Source organism: Halichoerus grypus, chromosome 10 (assembly GCF_964656455.1).
Source record: "Halichoerus grypus chromosome 10, mHalGry1.hap1.1, whole genome shotgun sequence".
In the NCBI taxonomy this organism is placed as follows: domain Eukaryota; kingdom Metazoa; phylum Chordata; class Mammalia; order Carnivora; family Phocidae; genus Halichoerus; species Halichoerus grypus.
In genome coordinates, this window is record NC_135721.1 from 79,822,591 (window position 1) to 79,842,384 (window position 19,794).

General features: G+C 51.0%; 1 protein-coding gene across 2 annotated transcripts in view; it reads right to left on the bottom strand.

Moving 5' to 3' along the window:
- Nucleotides 1–4,167: 4,167 nt before the first annotated feature.
- The window catches only part of SH3RF3 (SH3 domain containing ring finger 3), a 379,200-nt gene continuing 363,573 nt past the window's right edge, over nucleotides 4,168–19,794 (bottom strand). Inside the window, exons 9-10 of one of the 2 annotated variants that reach the window (XM_078056676.1) lie at nucleotides 14,351–14,625; nucleotides 4,168–7,353 (exon numbers count right to left, since the gene is read on the bottom strand). In XM_078056676.1, the coding sequence (XP_077912802.1) occupies nucleotides 7,185–7,353; nucleotides 14,351–14,625 (444 nt within the window). In that variant the 3' untranslated portion in view covers nucleotides 4,168–7,184. Of the gene's footprint in view, nucleotides 7,354–14,290; nucleotides 14,626–19,794 lie in introns of both variants that reach the window. The other variant, XM_036110329.2, reaches the window with a different exon arrangement.

Below are 19,794 nucleotides of genomic sequence, written 5' to 3' on the forward strand. Positions count from 1 at the left end.
GTTACTCATTCGGGATGGCCTCCCTCGCCAGACTGTAAACTCCATCCTCCCTCACCCTGTCTGGAGTGCCCCCTGGCCATGCATATCCCGGGGAGTGATGGATGAAGACTGGAGGCCGCCAAGGTGCCTGGATGGGTACACTTCCTCCATGACGCCTGCTTTCAGCCTCCTGGCTTTCATCTGGTTCTATTTTTTAGGGCCCTGAAGAACGTGACTTCCTCCAAACTGAGAATTTTACTCCATGTTTATGTCCAAGCCTGTCGTATTTCCTATGGGACTTTTTTGAGATTTGGTGTTTATATCTCACCTTCAGAAGTATGGTGCAGTCTCTCTGATGGGCCACTTTCTCAGACTTTGCTAGGATGTTTCTAGGGGCAGTGTCCTGGGGTGGGGGGTAGCTCTGTGGAGTGGGCATCTGCTGGTTTTAGCTGGTCAGTCATAATCTCCTTCACTTTTGCCACGAGCACTATAGGGCATCCTCTTGCCCCCATCTTCAATCCATGTGGTTTGGCTGGATGAGAGCTCAGGGACAGCCTTTATCTCAGGTCCCATCAGTTAGCAAATTCCTGCCCTCTGCACAATGGCCGAGTCAGGGAGATAGGCATGGGCCCAGTCTGAACCAGTGGGGTCAATCCTAAGATTTTGTCTGGGATCACTGAGAAAGAGAAACTCTCTTTCTGCGGGGATAGCTGAGGTGTTAGGCATCCCAAACCTGCTGGTGATGTGGAGAGCACCTGCCTGAGAGAAAGGAGCCAACATAGAGGAGAGCAAAGCCAGGAGCATATGAGTACCTGGATCCAGCTGTGCCTGAAGTAAGATATACCCAAACTAGTTTCTTCTTCTTTTTTTAAAGATTTTATTTATTTATTTGGGAGAGAGAGAGAGTGAGAGCACGAGAAGGGGGAGGGTCAGAGGGAGAAGCAGACTCCCCACTGAGCAGGGAGCCCCATGTGCAACTCGACCCTGGGACTCCAGGATCATGACCTGAGCCAAAGGCAGACGCTTAACTGACTGACCGCCTAGGCACCCCTAAACTAGCTTCTTAATAAATATACAATTTGTATTTTGGGCAGGACATTCTACACATTGCAAGATGTTTACCATCTCCAGTTCCCACCAGCAAAATGAAGGACGTTTCCCTAGTCATTGTAACAACCAGAACCACCCCCCATCATTTTCGCATATCCCAGATGGTTGCCCTTGGTTTTTCAGTTACTTGAGTCAAGAATTTCCCTCTTTTTATTTATTCCAGTTGGTTTTCTGACATTTTCAAATAATGACTAATGACAGTCTATCAACATTTTTGGGTGTCAGGGATTTAATCCTTAGCATGTCAGTTAATCTTGTAGAGCATAAGACTAGTTCTGAGAGGAGCCAATGGCTAGCACCTGTCAACATGGACAAATGAAAAGTTGTCCAATTCTGGTTCTGGAAAAACGGCACAGAGGGACAGACCTCAGCATATTAGGGCAAGCCTTGGATATTGGGATGACAATAGCTTGACCTAAATCAGGACACCTGCAGCTCACAAGCCCACAATGCACTCCCTTGTGGGCAACCAAGTGCAGCCTCCTTTGGGAGATTAAGAGAGCCACTTGGAAGGGTAATACCAATTGAAAAAGAGATGAGAACTCCAACATGTTCAAATCAATAAGGATCTTTATTAGATCCACAAAGGTGGTGACTGGGTCTGTGAGACCAGACCAGTGGTGGGAACTCGCTTAGGGAGGGAGGGATTCAGGCTGTAGCATTTTCTCTGAGCTGCACAGGCTTTATGAGGGGATGCTGTGTCCTGCCTCCACATGTCAGGTCTAAGTGAGAGGAGAAACATTTATCTCAACATTGGAAGGGACCTAGAGATGCTCTGGTCCTTCCTTCCCTCTAGTATGGCCCCAGAGTGTGTTCCCTCAGGCACAGCTCAGAGCAGGCTGCTAATAACCATCAATGGCTGCCCTGCCTATGGGACTGAGCATAGACTCCTCTTGGCATTCAAGCCTGTTTCAACCACAGCTCCCCCATGCACTAGCGTGTGGTCTTACCAGGCATCGGGTCTTTTGTTGCCTCTGGTTCTCCATCTATAAATAGTACGACAGCAGTGCCCACCTCCAAAGGTGGTTCCAACAGATAGCAGAGTAAGTGTTGGCTGCTACAACCATCATTTTAGGATTTCTGCTGCATTCAGTAAAGAGCCAGAGATTGGATGTCAGAAGTCTTGGCCCTGCCACTCGTTTAACTCAGAGCTAATAGTAGAATTTCTTAGAGTCTTGATTTCTTCATCTATAAAATGAGAATAAGGACCACATTTCAAGGAGATGCTGTGAGGACGAAGGGAGATAAAGTTTGTAAATCAAGTATAAGGAAAAGATTTTGGATAGTATGTCAGTCCCTCCATTTGGAAAGGCCCCAGGCCCTGGCCTCCCCCACCCTCTAAAAAGCACAGTTTCAGCAGAGATTCACAGGGAGGCATCCGAGGGGCTTGACTCCCCCTCCCACGAGTCTTCACACAACTCTGTGCATCTCTCCCAGACTAGCCCATCTTGTTAACAGCCAGTTGTGAGTTGTCCTAGCAGCTCTGCTGACGGCTGGCCACTCTTACTCCCTGGAGCTTGCCCGGCAGCACCCAGTATGGCTCTTCATGAAGAAATGTAAATGAAGGACTGCCTGTGGAGCTTCTCCTCTGGGAAAGAAGACCCAGTGCTCTCCCAGTGCAGACATGCCACCTTGTAAGTTAGAGGCAGAGATGTGACTCCTGCTCATAAAATCCACAGGGCCTGAGCCCTCTGCTGAAGGTTCAGCTTACTGGTGACTGGTGACAAATGCCCAGTATGCAGGCTGACTGGTCGAGTTTCCTTGAATAGAACGCTGTTCTCCCTGTGGGTGTTAAACCAGCAAAGGGAAGTTAGTTCTGTTTGCTTAGCGAGCATGGGTTCAGAACACAGAAGTTATGTGACTTGAATGTAAAATGGCACCAGATCCTGCGAGGTTGCCATATCTGCCTCTATAGTCAGGGTACCCCTGCCCCACAGACTTGTGCGTTGTCCGACCGGGCACCCTTTCCTGATATATTGTGATGGGCACTGCCTACATGTTCTCTGTCCCCATCTTTTCATGCTCTCATTCTTGACATTTTATTTCTGTAGAGGGTTTAGGGTCCAGCTTGTGGAGCTACAATAGGCTTGAATCTGGGTCATAATGTTCTGTGAGCAGTGTGACCTGAGGCAATTCATTTCACCTCTTCTAAGGTGAAGATTGCTCATCTAGCAAATGAGAATAAGAGTATCTTTCACTGAGGGCGGGAGGGTTAAGTGAGCGTGTAGCATACTTCCTTATGATAGTGTTGGGCCCTCACTATACTCCCCATCCATAACCTGTGCTTATACATATTCACTTAATTTTTGTAGAAGAGTAAAATGGCTCCTTGCTGAGCTTTCTTCCAGCTCAAGGATATGCGTGATAGTCAAAGACTTGGTGGGTGTCTTGGCTACGAAGGCAGTGAGATCCCATTTCAAGAAGCACCCTGACATGTTTCAGGCTGGTAGGGCAGCCCTCTGCCAGGCATGGGTCTATCTGGCTGATGTGGAGACAGGCCCACTTTTCTGGAGGTCGGTGGCCTCCTGAAGTCCCCGCTGTTGGTGGATTCCAGGCACTCTCCTCCTTGTGCTCCAGAGAATAGCTCCCCACAGCTCGGGCACTGTGAGGGCCAGACAGACAAGGACAGGGCGATGAGTGTGCTGGTCTGGGAGGTCAATTCCAGGCACTTCTGGAATTGATGGATTTTGCTGCTGGCACAAAACACTTTCCCACAAGAAAGGAATGTGAGTCATCTGGAAAAAGTCACTCTACCTTTCAGGCAAACGAACCACTGGAGGAGAGCTAGAGGTTCTGCACACTGACCAGCCTGTGGCTCAATACTTACTGCCCAACCAGTGGATCTCTGGCATGTGCTGGATGTGGCTGTCTTGATATTCCTGGTCTCCTTAATGACCCACCACCCTGTGCTCCCCACACGGAAGCATTCTGCAGTGGTAGGTGTGTGAGCCATTGTGCTGGCCAGCAGGGACACAGGGTGGCACCTGCCCCCTCATGCTCCTATCCACTTGGGCATTTCTGCTTGGGCCCACTCGGCCTCTGCCCCCAACCTCACTGCTCACATCATCCAGACACAAGACCTCTCCATGTTCATTTTTATTTAAAGACTCAGAAACACAGGCATCATAGTTTGTCGTCACTGTCAGTTCTTCCAAAATCACACGCTGACATTTGTGTATAACAAAAACATCGGTGTGTGTGTGTATGTGTGTGTGTGTGTGAACTGTGCAAAGTACAAAGAACTTCCCAGCCAGGCAGCTGAGCTTGTTTGGGGTACCAGAGCCTGGCATTCACACAGTGAGGCTGCCAGGGAATTGCTTGCCCACGGTCTCCCCACTCCACTTCTGAGGCCCTTTGGTGGACCAGATATCCCCGTCATTTCAGTGTCCGCTGACCTCAGTGGTGGCTATGGACTCTACTGCATTCCTCAAAGCGAGTCACCTTGGCTGCCAAATGCCACTGATAACCAAGAAGTGTAAGTTGCTGGGCCAGGGTAGAATGTGAGGGTTCAGACAAGGTGCTGGTTTCATCTTAGTAGCCAAAATGAGTTTGTTCTTCAGGGCAAGTTGGCCCAAAGGGTCTAATTCTGTTCCTGCTCTTGTCTGTGGGCTAAATGGTCACGAAGGCTGATGGATTTGGCGGGATGTGTTTGCCAGCAGCCCAGAGCGTGGGGGCTGGTCGTGCACTTCCCTGCTGTCTGGGAGTCCCACCCTAAAGGATGTCCTGGTGATGGCTGGCGTATGGCCTTGTTTCCTTCCCGAGGTCATACCAATGCCTGCCCCAACTCTGCCACAAGAGAGGCCAGCTGATGCCTTGCAAAGGCACTGGACGCCGGCCCCAGCTCTCTGCCGTGAGGGGTGCTGGTTGCTGCTGCCTCACTAGGCTGTTCAGCGATTCCTACCTACCACGAGCATCGTGTGGGCGGTGGCTGGGAGAGGAAATAAGGTCCAAGTTAGTCTGTTTTGTTGCTTGGTAACTGCCTTCATGTTTTTAAAAAAGCTTTCCTTATTATCTGGGGATTTGAATTAGTTCTGGTCTCCCTGGGGAACCCGTGTCTCACTCAGCATGTTAATCCATGCACATTTTTGGTGATGGCATGATTTTAAACACGCACATGATTTTTGTGCATGGCAGGCGACTCATTTGGCATCAATGGCAAGTGGATACCTTCTGGTTGTCATTAACTCATGTCCAGGGCTCCCTGGGTTTAAGCTGGATTTTGTGTTTCTTTGATTCAGAACAAATTTCTCAAGTCTCTTAAATCTATGATCATCTGGAGAGAGGAGAAGAGCCTTTGTCTAGGCGTGATCCCACCAGCATGGTAGCCACCTGGAGGTAACAGATAGCCAAGTCACATCCCCAAATTAGGAACTCTGAAAATAAGTGTTTGGTATTTCAAAGGCATCACATCAAGCGAGGGAATGTGTTTCTGGATTTTGTTGCATCTTTGAAAACCAGGCGATCCTATGTTACCAAAGGCTAATTTAGTCAGCCTAATTTAAACTTGAGTGGCTTTGTAACAGTAAAGAGAGAAGGGGCTTATGAATTGTGACTTTGAGCTGATAGGAACATTCCTATCCTTAAGGTCTGACTCTCTTGAGAACGAGACTGCCTCATGACAGGGCTTCTCCCGTCTGTGTCTGTGGGAGGGCTGGGCTGCTGGGCTCAGGAAGAGGCCTTGATGGACCCCATCCAGGGCAAAGTCCCAGGATCAAAGGTGCCCCTTCCCCTCTCTCTCCTCCTGGCTCCCTTGGATTCTGCAAGTCTGCAGCAATGGCTCAAATCCCTTTTCTCCTCATTGTACTTCCAGTCTCTGGACCAACATTTGTACTGCCTGATAGGGAAACATTTATTTAAAAAAAAAAAAAAGACGAAACCGTCACAAGGTGGTAAATCTGAACTGTGGTTGAAAACTGCACGTTTCAGTACTGAGAAATCATATTTTGATAATGCTAATTGTAGTCATTTTCTCTAAAGCAATAAAAGGAAAATTCTGCCTTCCTAGGCTGGGGTTGACCTTCATGTTCTTTTTACTGCCACACAAAAGGCAATTATAGTGACCCTTCCTTGAAATGGTTCCAGTTCTTGAATAATAATTACCACTGTCTAGACATAGCATGGGGCTTTGGTAAGGGTTTAAAGAAATTGGCTTTTTCCAAACTCCCTCCAACCACTTAAATGGATTCCCTCTTCTTCACGGACCAGTAGCCAGCACTGATGTTAAGTATGTGGGCTTTTCAGAGTTTTCCAAAATTCACATGGTACATATAAAAATTCTGCCCACTTGATATCAGCTCATTTTTTTCTTTCAAGCTCAACCAAGTCAAAACTGGTTTTACAAAAAGGCAGCACCAGATGTATGAAAAATAGGCAATGTATGACCTATTAGAAATATAGAAAGTCTAACAGCTTTACTTTAAAAAGATGTTGTAAGAAAGAAGCAATGCAAAGGGACAGTGGCGGCAAAACGAAATGTGTGGCTTATAATATGGGTAGGAGACAAAGCCAAGTGCGATCTCGTGCCTCCAACAGGAGCTGTGTGCTGGGCTGCCCCAGGGACGCTGGCCACCCGGCCAAGGCCCTGCGCCGGGAACACCCCTGCTGAGTGGCCAGGTGGCAGGCGACTGAGGTATATAGAGAGGTGATGGAGCAATCTGGACCCCCCACGAGAAGCCCAGGGCAGCTCGTCAAGACATTCTGCCGATGCCCTGGGCCCCGTGCCCGCCACCCAAGCCCTGCAGCCCTTCCGCAGCTTCCAGGCTCGCGTGGGCAGCAAACAAGAATGCTGCCGCTTAGCAGTCCGTCACAGAGCCAATCGACCCGCATCAGCAGCTTCTCTTTTCAAAGATATTTCTTTACAGTTTACACAGAGGGAAGCATTTTGTCGGAGAACGACCCCCAGGGTGTGCTCTTGGTGGGGGGTTGTGGGCAAAGGCACGACCTCCACATCCCCCGGCTCCCGTCCCCGTCCAGGGTGGCCTCGCCAGGAGCCTCGAAAGGGACCTGGACCCTCGGTGGCCTGACTGCCTCTCTCTGCCCCCTGGGGATCTCGGGGAGCCTTCATGCCTGGGGAGCGGGGTGTGGGGAGCGTGTCTTCAGAAGCTCTCCACAAAGCTGCCCGGGAAGAGACCGGTGCGGCCGTTCCTCTGCAGGGTCCCCTTGTACCAGCCGTCCTCCCGCTTCTTGTGCACAAAGACAATGTCGCCTTCCTTCAGCTCAATCTCCGCCTCACTCTGGGGAGGATACGAGACCACCACGCGGTACCTGGGGGGGAAACAAACACCACATTGGGTGAGCCTGACCCTAGGCTGGAGGATGACCCCCAGGGCCTGCTCTTCGCTCTGCCTTTCCTTTTCCATACGGTGTAAATTATTATATTTTGGGGCTACTTCCCCCACTTTTAAAAATTTCTACTTTGATTTTAATTTTTAAACAACCTTTTTATTGTTTATTAAAATTAAAAAGAGTAATTTCCCCGTGGTGTCCTTGTGGACCCCGATCTATGCAGCTGGCATGTGCCTGCCTGAAATGCAGTCCCTCCCTCCGGCCCAGCTTGGACTGTGGCCTCGCCTGGGGGTGCTGCAGCTGGAGGAGGGCAGCTTCGGCTGCTGGTGTGGAGGTGGGCAGTGCGTGTAGCTGGACCTGCGGCTCCACGGCAACCACCCAGCAAACAGCCCCTCTGCCCAGCCCAGAGTGTACACTTCAACTCGTGCTGTCTGCCATTGGCCACAGGAGAGGAATGTCAGCCAGACTAATGGCCCAGGAGCAGAATGACCGATGGCCTTCGGGGACTGGGTCACCCCTGAAGAGGAAATGAGCCAGGGGAGGAGCCATTTACTGGAGGGTTGGTGATGCTGGACCTCGGAGGCCCAGGGCTTGACCTGGACAATAGGGCCCACCCGTGGGAGGCACTGTCCTGCTGCTCTCTCCTCCCTGGCAGTGCCTGGGCTGTGGTTCCTTCACCCTCAATCTCCCTTGGGTTGCCGGCTGTGAAGGCCTGTCGCCTGGGTTCTGCCTCCCCCATCGGCCCCAGCCACACAAATGGCCCCTGAAGGAGATCATCCAGGTGTCCCTACAGCTGGCTGTCCTGAGGACTGTCACGGGGCTCTCTACGTGGAGCCTCTGACCTGTATATTCTGGTTTGGGAGAAAGCAGGACATTATAAACCAAAGAGATCCTACATCAGCTTTTCTTAAAGTGTGGCCATAGACTCCACGACCCCTGGGTCAGATCCCTGGCTCTATCCTGGGCCCACTAATGAATCTCTGTGGAATGGGTCCAGGAGTGTGGATTTTCAACAAGTTCTATGGACGAATGTTTGCTTGCTGCTGTCTGGGAGTCAAGGTGAAAGTGCTGAGCAAGTCTTCATTCTTCAGCCACCTGTGCATAGGGCCTGGGGCGCTGGCCCATTGGGGTCAGGACAAGGAAGCCATGGTTTGGGGCACCTGGGGTTGGTACTCTGGAGGCTGGGGGATGATGCACAGGCAGAGAAGACCCAGGCCCCACTCTGGGAAGCTCCCGGTCCCAGCTTGTTCCAGGCTGTGAGAGCAGGGGGCAGACAGCAAGGTGGCTCCTGAGGCCACGTTGGCAGGCCAGCAGGGCTCCTATTGCTGAGGGCGCAGGGCCAGCCAGGCAAGCTAAGTGCTTTGGAATGGCTGCAGGTGTGGGAGGGTTGGGCCCATTCCCACTGCTGTCCTTGGGCTTCAGATACTGGCTTTTGGGGTATAAAGGAGGAGAGAAAGGACAGTATGCCTCTCGCCCTCCTCCCAGCCCAGAATCTCTGTAAATGGCTGCCTGCAGCCACTCCCCAAAGGACAGCTGGCCTCCGTGTTTGTGAGATCTGTGGGTCCGGCACCCAGGCTGTGTGTGCGATGGCAGGGACCAGTGCGGACCCTACCTGCGGCTCTCTGCCCCCCTCCACTCTTCTCCAAACACCCGCCGCCTTCTCTTCCCTGAGGAAGAAAAGGCAAAGAGTGAGATGATTTGTCAGACTTCAAACACAAGTTTTGGCTTTTGCCTCAACTGCCAGATGTGAAGCAACAAGCAACTCTGAAAATATAATTTGCTAGAAAGAAAGTAATTTGGTGCTTCTGAGCAATTCAATGACTTAATGAGCCCAGCTGGATGATGTAGGCCTTTTGTATAAGAGTCGAGGATTTAACGTTCCTGTCCAGATCATTCCAAGACTCTGAGCTATTTTTCCTGCTGCTTGAAAGTAATTGATACTCCCTGTTATAGACACAAAGGGCCAAATGAACAGTTAAGGACAGCAGCTACTCCCATGTTGTGACCGTGGCGTCATAAATCAGAAAAGACTTCCCTGTACTGAGGTAAGGTTATGTCAACCACAGATCATTTTCAGACATAAAACTCAGGAAATCAGAAGGCTCAAAATCAGAATGAATTCCTACCATTGCATATTGCAATTAGCTTTACATGTGCGGTGTGGCATGTCCTCCTCCTGTGTCATCTGCCCCCTCCTGACAGCAGGGCTCCCAAGGGGGCCTCTGAGTGGCAGGCTCTTCAGAGCACTTGCTTTAGTGCTGTTGATGATGTGCGATCCCCAACCTGGTAGAATGCGATCATCACAGAGCAAGGTCCCTCTAGGAACTTGGAAGTAAGCGTACGTCTATATCCTGAACACTGAACTCTAATACCAACACATGTATTAGTTGCCTATTGCTGCTGTAACAAGTTTCCACAATAATTCAGCACAAGTTTCTTACTCACAGTTCTTTAAGTCGACATCTAATAGTCTCACAGGATGCATTCCTTCTGGAGGCTCGAGGGGGAATGCACTCCCCTGTCTTTTGCAGCTCCTAGAAGCTGCCCACATTCCTGGCTGGATGCTCCTTCCTGCATCTTTGAGTCCTCACACTGCATCACCTCGACCCTCTCTGCAGCCTTCCTTTTTTACTTACAAGGACTATGTGGTCACACTGGGCCTGCCCGGATAATCCAAGATAATCTCTCCATTTTAGAGTCAGCTGGTTAACAACCTTTATTATGCCTGCAGCTTTCATTCCTTGAGACCATGTGAGGCCACAAAGTCATGGTTTTGGGGATTAGGGCATAGACATCTTCAGGAAGCCATTACTCTGCCTACCATGACACATAACAGATCAAAGCCAAAAAACTTTTAAATCCTGACAAAGCCAAACAATTCACAGGCCGGTAAGAGGTGAGGATAAATACATGGACTATGTGAACATGTGGGAAAAAAAATGTTGCCAATCAAAAGTGGGGGAGGAGGTGCCAGGCAGCCCTGGAGGCATCATCAGATCATTCTTCTATACGTCACACCACTTCATATTATTACAGACATCATTTCATATATTACTATTGTTCTTTTTCATGCATCCATAGTTTCCCAAGTATTGATTTATGTGTTTTACAAATATTGTAACTATCAGATATGTATATCCCCACTTTGTAGATGGGGGAACGGGGACTCGAAGAATGAAGACACCTATTTGGGTGAACTGGCTGATAAGTGGTCAGTGCGCCTGTTTCTCAGAGCCACTCTGCAACCTCCCCGAGGGGTAAGAGAGCCAGGAAGCAGGCATCTAGAGGACGCGCAGTGGGGCGGCTGGCCCAGGAACTCCGCCGCACCTGCCCAGGGTCGGCATATCCCTGCCAGGGAGACAGGGCATTAGACAGTGTTACTGGATCCCATAACTACCCTGCTCTTATGTGTACCCAAGTACCTTCCAGAAATGTGGCTCCCTGCATACACTGTCCATAGGGCTTAATATATCTACCTAAGAGCAGGTTCCCGAGCAAGGGTTAGTAATGGGCACTCTGGTTTACACATTAGGCCTGTGGGTTTGGCTCCTACAGGTCTCCTGAGAGCCAGGCCTGCCTCTAGTGAGCTGGGTTGCGGGCCTGGCCGGTGGGCCTGGGGGGAGTTCTCCGTGGTTCGCTCCCCTGGGCGGCCTCCCTCCAGCCCAAACTTCCTTCCTCTGTGAGCAGTTTGGAGAGCAGCTCCCGGTGTCTTCCCAAATCCTCAGGAGGGAAATGGAGAGATCCGAGGGATTTTGTACATAGGAGAACCCCCTGACATGCAGCAACCACAGCCCCGCCGCTCCGTTCAGGGTGAGAGAGGCCCCCTCCTCAGCATGCTGGTGGTAGGAATCTCCTGGAGTCTCCGCCCCAGCTGCCCTTTGCCTTTCTCCCACCTTTGAACCTGTAAAGGGGCCTTGCGCACAGCAGGCTCTCTGCCAGTCTGTGGCCTGCAGAGAGAATGCCCAGGCCTCCGCAGCAGGGAGTCTTGTTACAGCTGCTCCCCTCCAGCTGCAGGCTAAGTTTTATTCACGAGCCTGCAGGGGCCCTAGGCCAAGTGCTTTCTGGAGCTGCCTCCACCCAGAGACTAAGCCTTTCCATTGTTAAACCCTTGCTCCAACCTGCTGGGGCTCCCCAGGACATGAGGCAGCCTATGGGCTGCACAGGGTGAGGGGAGGGGGCATTTGGGGGCTCATTAGGCAGTAGCTTGGTTTCAGGCTGTATTTTGAAAACTCTCATCACTAATGAGCTGCACAGCGTGCTGGGGACAAGCAGGGTGCCACGAGTCTCTGGGTACAATAAGCCCTGATTAGATGGAATATTCACAGAATGAGAGTAATTCTCTGAACTTTCTAGTTAATCATAGACTCCCATGATTTTTTAGAATAGAGTCTTTTAAGACCTTTTATGAAGGAGTCTGGAAGTCAAGGGATCTGAGGAGAATAGAAACCTAGGGGAGATATGAGAGCAGCTTTGAAATATCTAGGTCTGTCATTCTCAGGAGTCACCAACTTTGTCACCTGAGGCAAAGGACTGGGAACCACATTCAGAAATCACAGGCCACTGGGGGTTGGTCTTGTGGAAGGAAGAAGGTTCTGACATGAAAAAGTTACAGAAAGTTGGAGGAGGCTCCCTGGAGGGAAATAGAGGAAGAGAGAGAAAGTGTGTGTGCGTGTGTGGTATTTGTGTGAGATGTGTGTGAGGTATGTGTGTGGCATGTGGTATGTGTGGTACATGTACGTGTGTGGTGTGTGTGTTTGGGGGTATGTGTGTGCATGTGTGTGGTATGTGTGCAGTGTGGCATCAGGTGTGGTGTGGGAAGGTGTGAACCCAGTCTCCGCAGGGCTTGGGGGTTTGCTATAGGGGAGGCACCTCATGGTAATGGGTTCTGCACTGAGTGAGTCTGAACAGCAGGTATATCTTGGACAGACAGGGGGTTGGTGATCAACTGTGGAGGACCCAGAAGCATATGCTGATATCCTGGCAGGGCTATGACGTGGTCCATACTGTTTGAAGGCCAGAAACACCCAGGTTCCTTGGTGGGCAGACTGTACACTGGGGGGACTGCTGACCATGCTCCTCTGAGTGGGTCAGAGCCCAGGCTCTGAGGCTCTGAGCCAGCAAAGACCTGTGGGAAACCTGGAGTGGACCCCTGGGCTGAGTCCCATGGCCTTTGTGCCCTACCCTGGAAGCAGCTGTGACATCTTAAAATTATAAAGCATTACCCCCAAATTGGCTTCAAGCCCTGGCTTGGCTGCTAAGTCACTGTGTGATCTTGAGCAAGTGACAGCCTTTCAATAACCTCTGTTTCTTCCTCTATAAGATGGGATACCGAATTTGTAGGGTTCTTGCAAGGACTGAGGTAACAGACACAAGACACCGAGAACAGTGTCAGCAGATGGTAAGCCGCATGCACAGCATGGCTGTTCTAGGTGTTTATGGCTGGAATCCATACTGGTTGGTGACTGTCTGAATGTCACTCCAAAAATGTGAGCTATCATTCTAAATGCAAGCATAAATGGGGACTTACACTACAACGCTTGATTAGAAATCCATAACCAGCTCGTGCTGCCCCTCCACCACCTGGGGAGATTGTCTTCTCTGCAGCCCTGGGTCTCAGCACCACAGCATCAGCCCAGCTACAGCCCATCGTCTGGTTACGTCTTGGCAAACCGGCCTGTGGCTGATTTGTGTGGTCCGAGAGCTAAGAATACGGTTATTTTTTTAAATGGTTGAAAACCACATCAAAATAAGACTATTTTATGACACAAGAAAATCACATGAAATTTAAATTTTGGTGTCCGTCAGTAGAGTTTTACTGGAACACCCACACCCATCATTTCCGCTTTGTCGATGGCTGCCCCCACACTGTCATGGCAGAGCTGAGTAGTTGTGACAGAGACCTTATGACCTACAACGTCTGCGGACTTTACCATCTGGGCCTTGACAGAAAAGGTTTGTCATCCCCCATTTAGGCGGAACCTCAGCTAGCTCTGCCTTGGCGCCAGAGGTTAGTGGGTGCTCAGGACAGTGGTGGCCTTCTAGGCTTCAGGCACCAGGGGGCACGGGAAAGAGCAGGCCGTCAGGCAGTGTGGCTGATGGGAGGGGGGATTCTGACAGAAACGCCAAGATTGCTTTCTCAGGAGACTGCTCACATTTTTACTATTTAAGCAGTGTTCCAACGAGAAGGCACTTAGAAAGGAAAGGACTTCGCCACTGTCCTAATTTGACACAATCCCCTCTCTCTGCAGTGCCTTCCAACCCTTATTCGAAGCTCTCGAAGGACTACCTCAAATGGGCCCAGCCTCTGACCCCTTGTAAAGTTCCGGCACCCGAGGCCCCCTCCCCGGTAGATTCAGTTTATTGCTCTGTAAAACTCTAGGCTTAACTGTGAAATTTCTGGTTTTGGTAAAGAACAAATGAATATTGGCAATTTTGTATAGTTCAACCCAATAGACTATATACATTGAAGCCAATTTGGGAGTAATGCTTTATAATTTTAAGATGTCACAGCTGCTTCCAGGGTAGGGCACAAAGACCATGGGACTCAGCCCAGGGGTTCACTCCAGGTGTCCCACAGGGCTGAGGGGACATAGTCCCTCACTAACATCATCGCTCACTCTTTGGGCTCAGTACCCCATCAGTTCTGCCAAATGTCCTGATGAATCCCTTGCAAATCCCAAACTCAGGACCCAGGTGGATTCAGAATGTGAAATATGCTCCCCCTCATTCCCAAATGTGTTTTATCTGATGCTCACCATCCAAGCCCAGGAGCCTAGTAGATGTGGGTAAGAGGGATGTTTGGTAAATTTAATCTGCTGAACATCCCCACTGTCACTGTTTCCCTCAATGGCTCCAATCTCAGAGACAAGCCCACACCAAGGTGCCAGAGGACGTGAGCCCACCTTCCCCCCCTTACCTCTCCCTGGACAAAGGCTTGGGCTCAGGACGAATGGCAGCCATGGAGAGAGGTGCTTGCCTGGAGGGGGATGAGGAGAAGTTCAGATCCAAGGAGCCCGCCTTTCTGTGCAGTGGTTCCATGCCCACGGCACCTTGCATCTCGCTCTCTATGGGGCAGGACCCTGCCCTGCCGTGGATGGACAGCGAGGACACTTCGGGCCCCACTGCACCCTGGAGTGAGGTGTCCACTGCCACCTGGGGGTCGTGGGTTGGAGAGATGGACGGTGGGGAGCGAGATTTCTTCTTGGTGGATGCCCCAGCGAGAAGCTTCAGCAGCCCACTCTTCTTCTCTTTCTGGAAAGACACACAGAATTGAAATCCAGTGAGTTAATACTCCTAAATGCCCTTGTTGTTAGTGAACAGGGAGAGAAATATAATCTTATTTAGAAACTTTAAACAAAATCTTGTAAAGCTGGTTAAAGAAAGAAAACAGAGCTAAGACTGAAAGTTTCTCCAACTCTTATTTTCCTTTCTTTCCCCAAACCTGGCACAAGTACCCAGAACAGACCCAGGAGGCCCGGGGGCAGGCCCGAAGGCACCGCTCCCGGGAGAGGATGCTGTGGGGGGCCCTTCCCAACAATGTACCCCCTGCCATGGCAGGGCCATCCTGGATGGGGACTTCACTTGCTGTGCCACAGGAACCAGCAGTCAACACAACTGGCTTCTTTTTACCCGAGCAGGCAGTGAAATGATTCTACATCAGGCTTCCTGAGATTAGCTCCCTCAACCCCTGGGTTTATATAGCCGAAGCCCATGTATCCTGCATATCTTTGTTTGGAAACCCTGGGCAGCACTGTATGCAAACTTTCCTCTGCAGAATTATTTGTACCACACAGTGTGTATGTGTGCGTGTGTATTCATCACATTTATTCCGAGAAAGTTCTTTGCAGGCGGGAAGGACCGCTTGTCCCAGAGCCAAGGGCAGCTCCCCAGTGAAGGCGACTTCTCTTCCCCCAAATTCCCTCAGTGAGAAACATCCTGATAAGACCTCTTTGCCCAGCAGGTGGCTTCCTTATCTTAAGAGAAAGGGCTGTTAATAGAATGTGACAACATGAGGTCATGGCTCCTCACACACAAAACCAGTGACATAATCAGAAGAATCTGCCCTTACAATCTTGGGGCTATGAATACACCATCCCACTACAATGTGCAGACCCCTCCCCTGCTCCATAGCTCACTCCCAGTTCTCGTGGAGGACTACCCACCGCGCCCCGCAAAGCCACCTGCCGGTGGGACGATGAGCACAGAGTCTTCACTGGAGGCCCCGCTCAGTACTACCTTGACCCTTCTTTCCTTAGTCTCACATCCTGGAGGCTCAGAGCAAGCTCTCAATGAGGAACTGAGAGACAGGCTGGGGTGGCCACACAGACCCAGAGAAGGATCCGGGCAGTGTCCTCGGGTGGCCGGGACCAGCCACTATGTCTGCCCTGAATTCTGCATATCACTGTCAGTGAGTGGGCACATCAGCCTCCCTCAGCCTGCTGATCACAAAGCACGTAAGGAAGTGTGTGAAACATTGCCAGTGAGCGATGTATGTGTGAAAGAGAAAGCGTGTACATGCAGAAGTGCTTTTAGAACAACACCCTTGCTCTGGGATTTGATCATTTTTATGGCCTTACTCAAGTTTTCTTTTTTCTTAAAGATTTTATTTATTTATTCAAGAGAGAGAGCACTCATGAGCGGGGTGGGGAGGCAGAGGGACAAGCAGATTCCCCGCTGAGCAGGGAGCTTGACTCGGGGCTCGATCCCAGGACCCCGAGATCATGACCTGAGCCGAAGGCAGACGCTCAACCGAATGAGGCAACCAGGCACCCTGAGAGTTTAGTTTTCTAATGTTCAGTGGAAATCAGGTGGCAGGGGGATATGGGCACACGGTGTAAGACAGTGGCAGCACACGGAAGTCTGAAACTATAGTCACTGAGTCAGCAATGGCCATTTGGTCACAGGGCTGAGCAGACCTTGAGGTGGGCTGAGGCAAGCTTTCCTCTTCCCACCTTCCTTGTCTGCATGGTTAGAGGCTCCTGGGGGAGGGTGGGTTAAGTGGTGCCGAAATATTCTTAAAATACACATCTCTAAAATGCATATCCTTAAGCTAAGCCAGTAACACTTTAGTATGAACAAGTCCGTATGTTTTCTCTACCCTTTGCAAGGATATTGATAGAAAGAATGGAAGTAGATGTCCTGGATACTGTCTCTGGTGAGGAATTGCTGGCACGGGCAAGCCCCAGGCTGGTGGGGAGCAGGTGGGTATGGGGTAACGCAGCGAAGGATAGCCCCCTGTCTCTTTATGTTGCCCAGCTCTGTCCTGCTTCCGCAGCCACAGAGCGCGGTGATACGCTTGGAGAGCTTCGTGAGTTTGGCCACGAGGGGGCGCCACACAGCCGGCATCAGAGGCTTCCTTGTCTCCCAGGTAGCTGGGGCTCCTGAGGCCACCACCAATGAGAGGTGCTGACAGCTGGCCGCGTGTGTCTGCTCCTCATGATGACAGTCTCCTTATCCGAGGCCATGAAGGGAGGGCACTGGAGGACACAGTGTAGGCGTGAGGGGCGGTGTATAGCTCATGGCCCTCTGGGTGCTCCGGGAGGGTGAGCCTGCCCACCGGACCTAGGAGCCATGTGGACACCCAAACGAAACACCCAAGTATCACAGAAGCTATATGCTATCCAACGCTCACATTCCAGTTACTAATCCAGTGGGATGGTGAAGCTGGAGATGCCAAGTGATTTAACAGGATACGGCCAGAAGCACAGTGACCTAAGTTATGCCCGCTGTGCAGTGGACGTGCAGCCCTGCCAGTGCCCCGGGGGGAGGAGCCACCGCCTGGCGCCGCTTGCAGTCCCCGAGGGGCTGTGGGCCCAGCCGCCTTTGCTGCCGCTGCCTTAGGCTGGGCCTCGCTGGGACAGACCGCAGGGGAGGGTGCAGGCCGGCCCTGGCGTGAGGCCAGCGGGCTTCCGGGACCAGGGGTGAGGCGAACACGTGTGGAGCTGTTTGAGAGTGTGGGCACCAGGGCAGGGACAAGCCCGCTTGGCCGTGTTGCCGGATCGTCAAGGGCACCACCAGCAGAGGGGTCTGTGAGGAGGCACATGCCCAGTGGGACAGCGCCTGCCGTGAGAGATGGCCGCCAGCGTCCCAGTCAAAGGGGCTCCGTGTGGGAGAGCGTTTTCACACTGACTGTCCCTATCACCCTGGGACAAGCGATGAGCTCACCTCCATTCAGAGCCGGTGGCCCTGGCCTCTCCCTCATATGTGACAAAGGTGGAAGGAGATGGAACGAGGAAAGAAGTGGGGAGCTGCCTGACTCCTCCCTCTCATGCTCTCTGTCTCTCACTGTCTCTCTCGCAAATAAATAAAAAATCTTAAAAAAAAAAAAAAAAGAAAAAAAAAGGGCGCCTGGGTGGCTCAGTTGGTTAAGCGACTGCCTTCGGCTCGGGTCATGATCCTGGAGTCCCGGGATCGAGTCCCACATCGGGCTCCCTGCTCAGCGGGGAGTCTGCTTCTCCCTCTGACCCTCCTCCCTCTCATGCTCTCTGTCTCTCACTGTCTCTCTCGCAAATAAATAAAAAATCTTAAAAAAAAAAAAAAGAAAAAAGAAGTGGGGAGCTGCCTCTAAGAAGTTTCAGGGGTGAAACCACAGCCCTACCTGAGACACCCCAGCAAGTTAAAAAAGAAAGGAAGGGACCAGGGCCCAGCTGTCAGCCAGCATGACACGCTTGTGACTCCTATGGTGGTGTCCTTCTAGCCTCAAGAGCAGAGCAGAGGTTCGATCAACAAATGCTTTCCTGCAAGGCGCCGCCTCGGGACAGAAAGCCCTGGAGCCACGGGCCACGCCATGGTGGGGCATGCTGTGAGGGAGAGAAGACAGAGCCACTGGGCCACTTAGCGTGTTTGCAGGAAGTGTGGCCTCAGCTGTGGTTTGGAAAGAGGTGCACGGATGTGATGGATAATTTTGCTGTCCCAGTTCCCCACGATTAAATATAATAAATCGTTTTCTTAATTTGACTTTGGCAAACACTCATATCACGACTGGAAAACCCTCTCCTTTGCCGTCCGTGACAGAATTCTGCTAATGCCTTATGTACCCAGTTACTACAGATTGCTGTGGAACTTGGTGACCTAGCGATTACCATGCACCCAGAGTTCAGGGAGTGAGGATGTAGGTGTTCCAAGTCTTTCCCTTGCCGGTCGCCCTATTCTGGGAGATGCAGGTAAGAATCTGCTGATGGGCACTTTGCTGGTGGTGGGAACAGACTTGCAGATCAATTTTAGGAGTGACACCACGGGACAATAAGAAGTTTTAGAGGACACAATTTCAGGTTAATCTGGACTAAAGGTTTATTAAAAGAAAGATGGATTTGTCTGGGTTTCTCCTGGGAACAGGACTAAATTAGGGACTTTCCTGAGCCCAGTCAGATGCAGAGAATGGTGATGCTGTTATGATTTCGGGGTCGTTGTAGGTATGTTTTAGTGTTTTAGGAGACTCATTGCTGTCCTACACCGTTTCCTGCCAGCATTCCACTACCTCCGTCTGTGGCCTCCATTCCCCTCTCTGGAGGAGGGTCACTTTCCATCCCAAGGCCACGGTGCAGCCATTTCAGCCTTGTAGGGGGACAACAAACACTCTGAAGTGTGGGAACAAAATGCCTCCCTCTTATAAGTCCCGCGTGTGGAAGGCACATCTGCAGAGAAACGTGCCCTCATCTTCTGTCTTCTCCCAAAATGAGTGATGGGCTTCTACTTCTCTGTGAGGCCCTTCACTGCGCCCATGCAGGCAACCTTCACATGAGGCCTCCCTCCCCTTCCTCTGCCCCTGGAACAGGATAGGAGCACAGGGGCAGCCCAGGCCAGTGGCATGAAGGTGCAGCTCCGAGTCCTGGCTCTGCCAACACCGAGTTGTTAAGATGACAGATGGAAGAGTGCTTTTTAAATTATGAATGCGTGTCACAAATATTTGATTGTGTGGCTGTTTTGATGTGTTTATATGATGTGCTATTTTTAGGTTTTTGCAAAACACCCACCACTTAGTTAGCTCCCAGTATGTTTTTGTTAAATGAATAAAATCAACTTCACTTCCACCTGAGGCAGGTGTCTCACTGTTAACCCTCATCTTGCCTTGAGAGAGCCCACAGGCCAACACGGGGTCTCTCGGCTCTCCAACTTTGGGTACAAAGAACCAACTAGGGAGTTGGATAAAGTGTAAATGTTGGCCCCACCCTCAAAGATTCTAACTCAGCAGGTCTGAGATGGGGGCAAAAAGAGTGCTTCTGATCCAGAACCCAGGAAGGGATCAATTGTAAGCCAATGGTCATGTGTTAACCTGCTAATGATTTCAGAAGACTACAGATAGTGCTGTAGAAACCCAGAGAAGGGACCAGCTTCATGGGAAGGTGGGGAAACAAGGAAACTGGTTCGTTGAGCACCTACTAAATGCCCAGCCCAAGGAACATGCATGGGTTTAAAGCCGCG